The sequence below is a fragment of the Centruroides vittatus genome, unplaced genomic scaffold (genome assembly GCF_030686945.1).
Source record: "Centruroides vittatus isolate TY-2023 unplaced genomic scaffold, ASM3068694v2 contig_880, whole genome shotgun sequence".
Lineage (NCBI taxonomy): Eukaryota > Metazoa > Arthropoda > Arachnida > Scorpiones > Buthidae > Centruroides > Centruroides vittatus.
This window is the reverse complement of record NW_027122572.1, coordinates 2,289,115-2,303,735: the sequence shown is the minus strand read 5'-3', so window position 1 is coordinate 2,303,735 and position 14,621 is coordinate 2,289,115. Positions and strand designations below refer to the sequence as shown.

Below are 14,621 nucleotides of genomic sequence, written 5' to 3'. Positions count from 1 at the left end.
ACTATAATTGCTCTATGTTGGCAACTGTTCTAGAAGCAGGGGTGACAAAAATCAGTTTTGCCTCATGTACAAGTTATCATCAAGCTGGCACTGTTCAAAAGCTGACCACATACAGTGGTTGGACAAAATAATTTGAACATCAATGAAAGATCACTTTTTGTTTATTAATAAAGGATATGATTCCCTTTTGCAGTTTATTCAGCTGAAATACATAAAAGAATAGACAAAAGTAAGCCAGGAACAACATTAATGTTAATTTTGTATCATTCTTCAATCAATACTGATGCTAATTCCACGAAGGAAGTAGGTGATGAAAATTTGCTCCTAACCTTTTTCTGAAGAATGCCCCCCACAAGTTCAATAATATTTAACTCAGGAGATTGGAGTGGCCAAAGTAGATGCTTAAGTTCAGTTTCATGCTCCTTGAACCAAGATTGAATGCACCCAGCAGTGTGGATAGGAGCATTGTAATCCTGAAAGATTGCATCACCATCTGAAAACAAAGTTTGGATCATGAGATGGAGTTGGTCATTCAGAATATGCAGATACCTTTGGGCCCTAACTTTACCTTCAAGAATGACTATCAGATCCAATATGCTGTATGATATTATACCCTGAATCATGCAGGAAACTCTGCCATGCTTGTAATGAGTTTCACTTGGTGCTTTACCCAGTGATCTCCAAATCAGAAGTAAACATGACCAGAAGTGGGTAATGGTGAAATTTGACTCATTGGATTATAATCATATGTTTACATGTTTTGTACTTTTTGTATCACTGCATATGCTGTTTGATGTTTTGTGGTGTCAACAAAGGTTTGGCTATTACAGCCCTGCCAATATTATCTTTATGCAGTGCACTTTGGATTGCTTTCACTGATAGTGATACCTTTGCACTTGCAGCCAGTTCTGCAATAATTTGTGCTTCTACAGTTTTATGTTTTCTTGTTAAAATTTAATGAAGTGTTCTTCTGTCTCTTGCATCCAGTTTTGACTTTTGACCACAGCTGCTTCTGTTGGCAGATGTTTTGCCTGTCTTTGCAGATGTGATCTAGAAAACAATAATATCACTACACCCGGAAACTCAGGTCACAGAAGTCTCTACTAGGCATGTACCAACAATCATTTCTCTTTGGAAGTCTGTTAGGTCTAGCATAATCATGTCCCAAACTAGGCAAAAGTAATGAAGTTTATCATCAGTGATATGTTATGCAAATGAGAAGAAAAAAGGTGGTATCTATGATTGTATGTGTTTCAATTTGAGTCGCAAAAGGGGCTGTTTAAGTTATTTTGTCCAACCCCTGTAGTTGTAATAACAAGAGGCAAATAAAGTGCTAATCAGTTGTTAAGAGTTGTAGATTTTGTTTGAAGTTACAGATACCAACATCTGGAGTTATAAACAGGTTTATGGTGATTTTCTAACTGAATGATCTATCATATTTTTCACTTTACAAGATGCACTTTTTTGTTCCTAAAATTTATCTGAGAATTAGGATATGTTCTATAAGTTGAATGCATCTTATACTGTAAAGAATATTTTCCCCCAAAAAAGCAGCATAAAAAATGTAATGTATTTAATACAATGCTGTGTCTTATAAGGTGAAAAATATGGTATTTTGATTGTGCAAGTGATTGTAATGTGTAAACACATGAAAAGAATAACTTACATTAAGTGCAAACATATAATAAAGTTTTTATTTCTTCTTTTTTACTTCTGTATAAGAAAAGTTGAATCTCATGATCTTTGAACCTTGCATTTTTTTTAACTAAAATGATTTAAAATTTTTCTGTAAATAATGAATAAATTTTAAGCAGAATATTTTATTATTTTAATTTTATTAAGGACGCATTCTTGGCCATGGAGCCTTTGGAAGAGTTGTGAAAGCAGAAGCTATAGGTTTAAGAAAAGATGTTCCGTATACAACTGTTGCTGTGAAAATGTTGAAAGGTAATATGTTAACAATGCAGAATACATTTAGATGTTAATCTAATTATTAATATTCACATTAAAATACTATGTTTTAAAATAATTTAATAAGTTAGTGATGCAAGAGTAATTAATAACTCTATTGTTCTTTATTGTATACACAAAAACTTGCTTTCAAGAACAATAAATTTATTGTTTCAGATAGTAGTATTATGTAATCATCTATGTTTTAATGTTTGTCCATGTTACCTATTCTATTCCTAAATTTTAATAGGTAAGAAAGATATAAATATATATTTGAAATCTGTTCATAGATCATAATGAAGAATTATAATCTAAAAACATAAAATTATGTTTATAGATCATTATATCATAACATTGAACATTGTAGTTAGTTTTTGATACAGAATAATATATATATATCTTATCATGAAAAATATTCTATTTCTCTATTTGTATTATTTCTAATACATTTTTAAATTGCTCTAACACTTTGTTTCACATTGTCCATCCTTTGCTATTGATTACTATTTAGCATAAATAATCATAATGATTAACTGTATTAATTTTATTATAACTAAATACAGTAGCCTAATATATATTAGGCTACTGTATTTAGTTATAATAAAATTAATACAGTTAATCATTATGATTATTTATGTGTCATTATCAGTGGCGTGCCGTGACATTTGATGATAGGGAAGCTGTGTTTCTGTAAGAAGCCGACTTCCAGGGGCAATCAGTTAATTGCGCGTCAGTAACGGTCTAGGGTCCATTCGTACATGGGTGGTGGCTGTAGAGACAAAGACGACAAGTATCTGACAAAATCTGTTTATTTTAACATAAAATAAACATATACTATGTACAAAATAGTTTGCTTTAGGACAATCATCCGTTCGGACGTCCTGAGCGTCGATGTGGTTCTTCGATGGTCCATCGAAGGAGGCCCCAGGACAATGGCGTTGACAAGTCTGTAAGGCACGGGGAGACTTCATCAGCTGGAGTCGGGGACACGGTCTAAGTCCGAAGGGGCACGGGTTACAGGTTGGCACAATAGACGAGAAACTTTTTTTTCCTTTTTTTTTTGCGCGTTGACACGCGGCGCGCCGCGTGTCAACGTTCCGAATAACCAAAACTCCGCGGTGTTTTGATTATTCGGAACGTTAACCGAGTGCCAGGTGTCCTTGATTGTCGGAGATTATATCAATCTCCGTTCTTTCTTTCATCCATTTTGATTGGTCGTTCTCTCTCAATCACGCTTCCCGAGTGGTTGGTCCCTCGTTACTAAACGTAACGAGACTCTTACCTGGAGCGCGAGAAAAGTCAAAATCGATCTTCCACCGATCCTAGGACCACTTCCTTCTGCGATTTATGGTTTCTGCCTGGCAGTTTGATATAAACAATGGGTGTCCGACTACAAACGACTTTTACCTATGTTTTTTTAAACTAATAAATTTTTCTCTAAATTAACCGTTTTTTCGCGTCTTTCATGACGGGTCAGACCTGTCCGGTATATGACATTTCCATAAAAGTTTTAAACAAATACTGCAAATGACAAAAATAAACAATTTATGTATTTTAGTTCTAAAATACAAATAATACATACATAATACAAATTGATATGATACAAACAACGATAGAAAAACTTGTTTTTTTAATTTTTTATAAACTAACTCTATTTGGTGATCTTTTCCGCAAAGTCGTTAATTACTTTATCATAAAAGTCGCTGGTCGTCGACTCCATCAATGTATCTAAAGCTCTTTTTCTGCCGAAAGCAACGCTAGCGACCACAAGTTTTCCTCCAACTGAGTGTTCCTGGCCAATGTATGAATTTGCTCCGTGGTCGAAAAACTGCGCTCAACAGACCCATCAGTAGATGGTACCGTAAATATTAACGATTTTAAATTATATAATTCTTTTAATACGTCTTTGTTCGGATCGATATTAATTATAATACGTTTTATGTTTAAGAGTTACTTGTCAATATATAATAGTCCAGACACAAATATAAATATTGCAATTCACTACATAATTTAGATAAATTAAAAAATTTCCCATAAAATTGACTTATTTATAGAATTAAAACACTCTTGGAAAAATTGTTAATAATTTTATTATTATGAAAAACATCTAAAAGTGATAAAAATTCTAAAGGTTTTGTCTGAAAATCTGTCAATATAATTATAATTTTCTTTTAATTATACTGTAATTAAATATAACTTTGCAAAAAAACGTACATAAAAATAACATTGGATACTCTTTACTTTTTAAATCTTAAACAATTCACTTAGTCAGTGGCTAAGGGATAGAATCGTTGGAAGCGTTACACGTGTGTAGCTTCCACCAGCTAAACCGGCTGAGGTTGGTGCTCTGTAAAGCGCATGCGCCAATGCCCTCTGGTTGCTTTACACCATTCAGTTATTCTCGCCGTGGAAGCTGTCTCGGAAGCGCTTCCATTCCGCCACTGACATTCGAATATACAATAGCAATCTTATTGTTTTTTTCACATATAGAATTTTTAATAAGATACATAATGCAGTTATAATAAAATATTAATTTTAATTAATTCAAAGTACGTTAAAATATGAAAATTTATATTTTAGAAAATACAAGGGAAGGTCATTGGAAGGTGGATGCGGTGCTTCCACCGCTTCCAGTGACGGCACGCCACTGGTCATTATGATTATTTGTGCTAAATAGTAATCAATAGCAAAGGATGGACAATGTGAAACAAAGTGTCAGAGCAATTTAAAAATGTATTAGAAATAATACAAATAGAGAAATTACTCTGTGCAATTTGTTACATATGAAGAAACATTATAAAAGTTTTTTTACATAATTTAGAAAACTTCCACACTAGCACAGTTTGTTGCATAAAGCATAATATTCTTGGTCAACTAGTTCTCTGTATAAACACACACCCTATCTTTCATGAAGATAGAATGTGTTTATACAGAGGACTAATCGACTTCTCGTACTATTCATAAATCAAATGTGATACGGTTTTTTTCCCTGAATTTTTTAATTTCTGAAAGTTGAATCTGTATATCTGATTTTCTTTAAGTAAATCAGGCTACACACTTTCTATTCTTGAAAGATAATCAATTAGTAGTTTCAATAGTTAGTATTAATTATCAGTTTGAATACCACTCACTTATCTGAAACAGAAAAAAAAAAAATTAAAACGTTGATAAAAACACTTTGGGATCATAATTATTTATTTTTTTTTACATTCTTTAAGATTTATGTAATTTTGGGAGTGAGTATAGCCCGGGAGGGGTCGCATGACCCATTCTGACCCGCACCCCCTATTTCATGATCGACTGAATCGTTAATAATTAAGTTTTACCGATGTGACTCACAGTAGCTTCCTAAATTTATTGTTATTATCGGAACATATCGCCGTTACTCAGTTTTTCAGAACGCTTTAACAGATAATTGCTCTTTGGGGTCATGGTGACCCGCAGCGACCCTTGACGTCTGCGTAAATTTGTATTATTAATGTAATGTAAATAAAATAAATATAATTTTTTAAAATCATAAAGTGACATACCTTTTCTATGATAAAAATAACTTCTATAATCACTAATTGTTTCATGTTTTTTTAAATAGTTAAAATTTTTCAGATACTTATAAAAATTTTCCCCAAAATTTAATATGTAAATTCGAATGTTAATAAATAATTAACTAAGGCTTACAAAGTAAACATATATATTTATTAAATTACTAAACAGAATGAAAAATAATATTTAAAAGAAAAAAGTGAAAAAAGTTGAACTGTTAAGAAAAAAATTAATATCTAAAATGCGGGTCGAGGTGACCCGCAGCGACCTCTATCAGTTGTTGACCTTTGCGACCTCACCCGGGATAGGGAAGTGTGTTCTCTATGCCCATACTCACTCCTAAAATTACATAACACATATCCTTGATCAATTGCCTAAATTGTACTAAGGAATGATATGCAACAAGAGTATTGAATATTATTTATTTTATTAATTACTAATACATTTATAACATACAAATCAGTGACATAAACAGTATGGTTTGTTATGCAACACTTCTGAAACAAAAATGAATCCTTTGTTCCCCAAGGGTTAAGATCCTAGCATTATATGATGTTCTTGTAAACATCCCCTGTGACTGTATATCATATATCTGTTTTTATCTTTTTGTTCTTCTTTCAATTTTTTCCTGCTCTTTGTTCTTTCTCCCTTCTAGAATTTTCTAATCTTATGAATTCTTCCTTCTTGGAGGTGAGAGCCAATTCCTGGAATAACCAGTATAATGAGTGAGAGGTTACCTGAGGTATATGAGAGGAAGAAGGGTCACTTTTGAGCTGGTGCTTGAAGAGAGAAGATGAACTGAAAGCAGGTCTGTGGAATTATCTGGTACCTGAGTATACAGGTGAAGTCAGAGCTTTGAGAGGGAATCATAGGAATTCCTGTACCAAAGTTAGTATACTGGATTCGGTATTGAACTTGATTAATTGCAATCTTCTAGTAAGTAACCAACAGCTTGGTTATAATAGTCGTCAGGAATTGAGGAGAAAGAGAAAAAAGTGTGATATTGGTGTAAGAAGTTCCATATGGCCCCTCAAAACAATGAGGACTGAAAGACAATTGTAGGACCCAGATATCTTTGTTCTGTCCTATTTGCCATTTTTACTACTACTCACCCCTATTCTCATTTTTCCATATTAGTGTAAGTTTAGTATTAAGGATTAGTTATAAAAATTTTATTTTTGTAATAATTATTCTTGTTTATTGTACAGGTTAGAATTATCACAATTTGGTGTGTCATAGTCATTTTTAATTTCATAATTCATCTATCAGCAATAGGGTTTCAGGTTACTTCCATAGTAACCATCCTACAATTGACATCCTTTATTGAACCTGTATATAGTTACATCGTGCATAAATAAAATAATTTTTTTCATATCTATTGCATGTTTAGTTTGTTGGGTGTTTGCCTTAGTGAGAAAACTCTTTCACATCTCACACTTTACCTTGCAATGCATGTGATGATTATCTGCATATCCATCCATCCATATTTGTGTTACATAATTTATGGACAGTCCCTTTATTGTGCAATAAACTTCACAGATTATCTCCTCATTTGTATTTTAAAATTATTTGGAGATTTTCTGAATCTTGTATAATAATTTAAATTAAAACTAAAATATAGAATTTTTTGTTTCAGAAAGAGATGATGAAACCCAACACAAAGCTCTTATGGCAGAACTGAAGATTCTTATTCATCTTGGAAAGCATGTAAATATTCTTAATTTGCTTGGTGCAGTTACCAAAAATTTTCATAGAGGTAAATAAAAAATTCAAATTTTACAACAATAATCTTTTAAATTACTTTCTATTAATTGATTTTGCATTTAAAAATCATTAGGAGAATTAATGGTGATGGTAGAATATTGTTGCCATGGTAACTTAAGAACTTATTTATTACGACATCGAGAAAAATTTATCAATCAACTTGATCCTATAACTGAAAAATTGAATGCAGATATTTGTGTTCAAGTGTCAAATTCTCCTAAACCAAATCAATCAAAGTCAAAAGAATATACAAAACCATTAGCACTTGGTGTTAATAATCCCACTTATAATTACAGGTAAAATTTAATTTGAGATTTTTGCATTATTATATCTTAACAAAATTAATAACAAGGATGTATTATATCATTTAAATAGTAGTACTGGTGAACTGATTAGGTGTAGTGGTGTGAATAGTCAAGGAGAAATTGGTACTGACATGACTATAGTCAGCAGTATTTCAGGCGGTGAAAACAGTAGTAACACTGCAATAAGTGAATCTGGATATAGTAGCACTGGTGGAAGTTCTCAGATGTATATAGGGCGGGAGGAGAATCGATATTCTGGAATCATTACTACTTCAGATCTGTTGTGTTACAGTTTTCAATGTGCACGAGGAATGAGCTATCTTTCTTCTAAGAAGGTAATGAAAAGTTTTGAAATTGCACTACAAAATAAATAATATCTTGTAATGATCAAATTAATTAAGTTTTATAATAATTGAAAGTTTTTTTGTTAATTAATTATATTAAATATAAAAGTAATTTGATATGCTATACTAATGAAAATAATTTGAATTTGCATCTTTCATACATTGGCCAGTGTATTATTTATGAAAACAACACAAATAGCAAAGATTAAAAAATTTGTAGTCCTTAAAGTTGATCAATTTATTATGCTAAAAAACACATCAAGGATTTATTATTCTGTAAGATTTATTTCCTTTTCTTTCAACAGAAAAAGTTTACATCTGGATTGAACCGGACTACAAATAAAATACAAGCTTTTGCGACAAAAAATCTTTCCCGACACGCATATAATTACATAGAGACTATTATAAATACCGTATACAATCCTGTAGTTTTCGCGACAAAAATTATTTCTTTCCCGACATGAATATAATTACATAAAATTACATAAAGACTATATTAAAAATACCGTATACAATCCTGTACATGGGCGAGACTGTCGATGTGCTACCTTCGCTTCTCCGATGCTCCGAAAAAGAAAGATCCTGTTCCGTCGGCCTTGCCGCTATTTATACGTCCTGTCCCCCTTGCGGAGTTAATCGTCCCTTCCGGGTCTAACGGACGATGGACCGTTAGGGAAAGCAACAAACAAAGGGCATTGTCTGTTAAGGGACAAACATGGTGAACAATCGCCACAATTCAACATGCATTAATTTTAAAACACATTTGCAATTTACAAAAAAACTTTTCTGTTTTGTTATTCACCAGAAAAGATATCACTGTCAAAGTAACATTTGCTCTATTAACTTTTCATCAATGATTTGCTCTTTGTATGAACTAAGCTTAAAGTGTATGGCCAGACAGAGTCTGAACCTCCATGTTAAATGCGCTAAAATATATACAGTACAGGTATACCTCGAGTAGTGTTGCCACCTTTACAAAATCGCTGACCCGGATGCAGGTCAAGTTTGTTCGAACAGTCAGTCAAGAAAGTTTAGGAGGCCGTACCATTAGCTTAGCCTTGGAAATGAGGAAAGAAGAAGAGTTGAAGGGGAGAAGAGGGAATATGGGATAAGAATGACAGGATAGCAGGAAAGTAGATTTATGAGCAGCCAACACCGAGTCCCGTTTATAAATCCAAAATCAAAGAATACAGTGGGTAGGCGAGTGCCTAACATAAACAGTGAAAACGCTCCATCCTGGAGTTAAAGAACAATTGACAATAAATGAAATGTAAATGAAAATACAGTGCAGTAAATTATAACAACAATAGTGGTCTCCAACTCGGAGAGTACAAAATTGCCCAACAATAGACACATAACAAAACGCGACAACAATACAAGAAACATGGCTCTCCGGTTTGGAGAGAACGAAGACCCAACATGCCAATGACCACTGGCACAAGGGCACGATATCAATAGTAGAATACAGAAACCTCCGATCCAGAGAGGAGCGGTAGCCCAACAAAACAAGCACCCCGTCTACCAAGAGCAACAAAACAGTGAGAGTCATGACAATCTTTTTTTTTTTTTTTTTTTTTTTTTTTATTTGTGGTTTAAGGCCCTTTACCACTCAAAAAGAGTATAAAAAGGCCCAAGTCATGACAATCAGAAACGGCCAAAGTTAACACTACAAGCAAAGAGTATTTCCCTATCCTTAGGAAGCCGTGGGAGCCGGTGGCCTACCGGCTTAGGGAGACAAAAGGACGTGTGAAGATTGAGAGCCGGACCCTGAAGAAGACTCTGCCAGCCCAGACCCTGGTCCATATTGGCAGTAAAGGCTAGAGGTCAAGTAGTGCTTGCATGCGTAAGTTGTGCTAAGGTGAGCTCCTGCCTTTGGGATTATTTTTGGCGGTTTTTCTGGTGTCAATTTGGATTATTATACATCAAACTGTTCAGCAAGACATCCCGGATAATTTGGTATGATTGTTGCCAAATACTTCTAATTTAGGGGGTAGTAACAAAGGTTTCAAGTTTCAATCATTTGGCGGTGCCTAGCGGGTGGGCTAATCATCCCCGAGGGGTGTAAGTTTGGGGGGACGAAGGGTTACTCTCTCTGTAAGCCTTGTGTAAATTTTGTGTGGGTAGGACTAGTCCTTAAGGAGTTACAGGTGTTATAGTTTTTTTATTAATAGCTATGGGAAAAATTTGTTTTTTTTTACCGTTATTTCCGTTATAACGGTTCTCCTAACAGTCGCGACATTATCATTGTTGTAACTGACTGTTTAGCTTCTTTGTATTTATTTTGAATTTCTTAGTCTTAATAGTAACTTATTTTAATTTAGATTTAGTTTTAAGTGCAATAGTAAGTTATTGTATTTAGTGTATCTTAGTCTATTGTTTTAAGGTATTTCTGGGGTCTAGTATAGGTCTGTCTAGTGTTGGCTCTTATAATTATTCCTACGCATTGCACTTGTTTTACCATGCCTTCGGAGAGCAGTATTGAACATGATCTAATTATATTATCAGACCTACCAGATGACAATATTTATTCTGAATTTAGACAAAGGGCCTATGAGGCACTGGGAGATTTAAAGAGCTATCTCCGGGTAAATGCCAACTCACATATGGGCGCAAGGGAACATTTTGAATACATAGTGGGGCAAGGACAAAAGATTATTGACATATTCGACAGTGGCCTGGCTAGGCAGCAGCTTACCGAACTGCAGCACCAGATATCTAAGTTGGCAACTCAGGAGACCATATGTGAGTTGGTTGAGGCCTCACACAAGCTAAAAGTTGAAGTTACTGAAATTAAGGATTCGCTCAAAACAATCCCTGTAAATAATTGTTGTTACGACGAATGTGCAAGTCAAAGAATGGCCTCCTTGGAGGCCTACTTGCCTAATACGGTCACACAGGACGACGTTGATAAAACACTGAATGCTACTAAAAGACTCGAAGAGGAGATGGGTGCCATCAAACAGACATGTAAGGAAATTAGTAATATTGTTTGTGGGACAGAACAGAAGACACTGTATAGTGATATTGTCAAAGGGGGGTAAGCATTCCTAAACCAAAATCAAATAATCTGCGTAGCACACTACTAGTTTATCCAAAGGACAGTAACACTGGGTCGGAGGACATAAAAAGTATAATAAAAGAAAAAATCGATCCTATACAGTTAAGGGTGGGAATCAGTGGCTTCAGGAGAATTGATAGAGGTGGGATAGCCATTGATGTTAGTAAAGGGAGTGAATTACAGGTTCTTGAAATTGCGCTTAAGGAAAAGGCCCCCACCCTCAAAACAATCATACCAAACAAAAGGAGTCCGAAAGTGGTGATTAGACAGGTGCCGAAACACTTGGACAAAGCTGAAATAGCAAACTGTGTCTTTGATCAGAATGAAATGATTCAGTCAAATATCAATAGAGAACGATTTATCGAGGAGCTTGGGCTGCGCTTCGCGTTTGGTGGTGGTAAGAATGACACAGTCAACTGGGTAGCTGATGTCTCACCTGAAATACTAAAAATATTTACCACACTAAAGAAGATTAATATAGAATGGGCAAGATGCCCAACAGAAGAACACTATTCAATCATACAGTGTTATAGATGCTGCCGGTTCGGCCATACCAGCAAAACCTGCAAGGAGTTAGAGGAAACCTGCAGCCATTGCGCGGGCAAACACAGATATAGAGATTGCTCTGAAAGAAACCATAGCCCGAAATGTCATAACTGCATTATACAAAAGGAGAGAAACAACGCACATAATGCATTAGATAGGTGTTGTCCATCATATCGACGCATCAGGAACCTAATAATGTCTAGAACTGACTATGGGGAGTAGTTACAATGGATTTAAATTTCTGCAGCTTAATTTACAAAGATCTATAAGTGCTATTTCTTCACTCAGCGTCGATATTACCAACTACGATATTGTTCTTCTATAGGAACCTTATTGTATTAATAACAAGGTTGCCTGCATTCCACACAGACATCTTGTCCTTCAGGACTGTGTGAATTCCCCGTGGGCTGCTATCGTTATTCCAAATAACAGTGTCGCCGTGTTTCATCATCGGCAGTTTACCACTGAAAACATAGTATGTATAGAAACACAATTGGATGATCACAGTCTGATCGTCGTTAGCGTGTATGCACCAAAAAAGAAAGATATCAACAATGAATTGAAAATTTTACAGAATATTAAGGAATACTTTAAAGACAGCTACCTAGTTATCGCTGGGGACTTTAACGCCCACTCACCCACATGGGTAGGCGAGAACTTAGATCAAAGGGGTGAGGCTGTGGAGGATTTCTTGGCCGGTAACAACCTCATTAGTGTCAATGATCCGGAATCTATACCTACTTTTGAGGGACCAAATGGGAAGTCATGGATCGATATCACCTGTTCTTCGCCCGATATTCTGAACAGAATCCATGATTGGCAAGTCATAGCAGATACTCTCTCTGATCATAATTCCATTACATTCCAAATCTACAGTACAACTGGGAAAATACCTTTTAATAGCAACAAGGTTTACAATACTAAGAATGCAGACTGGGACCATTTCTTTCGATATTTGGATGACGGTATTGACCTTTTGCCCGGGATAATGGACCGGGACTCGGCAGTGAAATATATTGACACTCAAATTAATTTAATCGCTGAAGCCTCTGATGAGTGCTTCACGCTTAGGAGACCTTCTAAAAATGGTGTCCCCTGGTGGAACGAAGAACTGGCTGAAATGAGGAAAATTAACAGACAACATAGAAAAAATTACCAAAACTGTAGGAGTGAGAAAAGAGACAGCTTAAAATCACGATATTTGGAATACCAAGCCATCTACAAACAGGCTATCAAGAAAGCTAAAATTCTATCATGGAGAGAATTTTGCTCGTCGGCGTCTACAGATCCATGGGGATTCATTTACAAGAGTTGTGCTTTCAAACTGAAGACTGCTACTTGTCTCGCAGGACTTTGTGGAATAGATGGCAAAGAGGCAAACATGGAAGATACCATTGATCTTTTACTACATACCCTGTGCCCTGAGGACATTGTTTCAGAGGACAGCACAACACAGCAAATCATAAGGAATCAAACTGCAACTTTTCTTCAGGGCCCTTGTCCACCACCCTTTACGGCACTGGAAGTTAACGAGGCAATTAAAAGACTAGCACCACGTAAGGCCCCAGGCCTCGATGGAATTTCGGCAGATATTGTAAAGCAAATATGGGAACATCGACCAAAAATTTTTCTGGTTATCTATAATTATTGCCTTCAGTACAATATCTTTCCAATGGCCTGGAAGAAGGCAAAACTTGTACTCATTCCTAAAGTCAGAGACACGCCTGTTGCTTCACCACATGATTACAGGAACATTTCTCTGTTGCCCATTATGGGAAAAGTCTTGGAGAGGTTGATTTTGAACAGGACGGTTTGGTTTATTGATAAAAATAAATATCTTCATGAGCAACAATAGGAATTCCGCAAAGGTTATGATACTACAGACCAGTGGCGTGCCGTCATTGGAAGCGGTGGAAGCGGCGCTTCCACCTTCCAATAACCTTCCCTTGTAGTTTCTAAAATATAAATTTTCATATTTTAACGTACTTTGAATTAATTAAAATTAATATTTTATATATTTAACTGCATTATGTATCTTATTACAAATTTCTATACTACATGTGAAAAAAACGATAAGATTGCTATTGTATATTCGAATATCAGTGGCGGAATGGAAGCGCTTACCAGACAGCGTCCACGGCGAGAATAACTGAATGGTGTAAAGCAGCCAGAGGGCATTTGCGCATGCGCTTTACAGAGCACCAACCTCAGCCGGTTTAGCTGGTGGAAGCTACACACGTGTCACGCTTCCAACGATTCTATCCCTTAGCCACTGGGTAGGGAGCTATCTGACTAAATGAATTGTTTAAGATTTAAAAAGTAAAGAGTATCCAATGTTATTTTTATGCACGGTTTTTTGGAAAGTTATATTTGATTATAATTTTCTTTTAATTATACTGTAATTATATTGACAGATTTTCAGACATAAAATCTTTAGAATTTTTATCACTTTTAGACGTTAATAATTTTGATATTATGAAAAACAATTTTTCCAAGCGTGTTTTCATTCTATAAATTAAGTAAATTTTATGGGAAATTTTTTGATTTATCTAAATTACGTAGCGAATCGCAATATTTATATTCGTGTTCGGACTATATTGACAAGTAACTCTTAAACATAAAACATATTATAATTAATGTCGATCCGAACAAAGACGTACTAAAAGAATTATATGATTTAATATCGTTAATATTTACGGTACCATCTACCAGTGGGTCTGCCGAGCGCAGTTTTTCGACCACGAAGCAAATTCAAACAATGGCCAGAAACACTCGGTCGCAGGAAAAATTGTCGTCGCTAGCGTTGCTTTCGATAGAAAAAGAGCTTTCAAATAAATACGCTGATGGAGTCGACGACCAGCGACTTTTATGATAAAGTAATTAACGACTTTGCGGAAAAAATCGCCGAACAGAGCCGAGCTTAGTTCACACTGAGCGAATAGCGAAAGCGAAAAGCGATTTTTATTCGCTTAGCGAAATTGACCCTACAACCAAAAGCGAAAAGCGATTGCGAATTTTAAGGAGCCAATCATTTGCAAACAAGAGAAAACATCATCTCGAAAAACAAAATGGCCGCTTCCGATATTCCGTCGTTAACCACGTTTGTTTATTTAT

General features: G+C 35.1%; 1 protein-coding gene across 2 annotated transcripts in view; it reads left to right on the top strand.

The window, feature by feature from the left end:
• LOC136983362 (vascular endothelial growth factor receptor 1-like) overlaps positions 1 to 14,621 on the top strand; it is a 140,056-nt gene that overhangs the window by 111,785 nt on the left and 13,650 nt on the right. Inside the window, exons 14-17 of one of the 2 annotated variants that reach the window (XM_067280079.1) lie at positions 1,843 to 1,947; positions 7,127 to 7,246; positions 7,328 to 7,550; positions 7,633 to 7,894. In XM_067280079.1, coding sequence (XP_067136180.1) covers positions 1,843 to 1,947; positions 7,127 to 7,246; positions 7,328 to 7,550; positions 7,633 to 7,894 — 710 coding nt within the window. Of the gene's footprint in view, positions 1 to 1,842; positions 1,948 to 7,126; positions 7,247 to 7,327; positions 7,551 to 7,629; positions 7,895 to 14,621 lie in introns of both variants that reach the window. The other variant, XM_067280078.1, reaches the window with a different exon arrangement.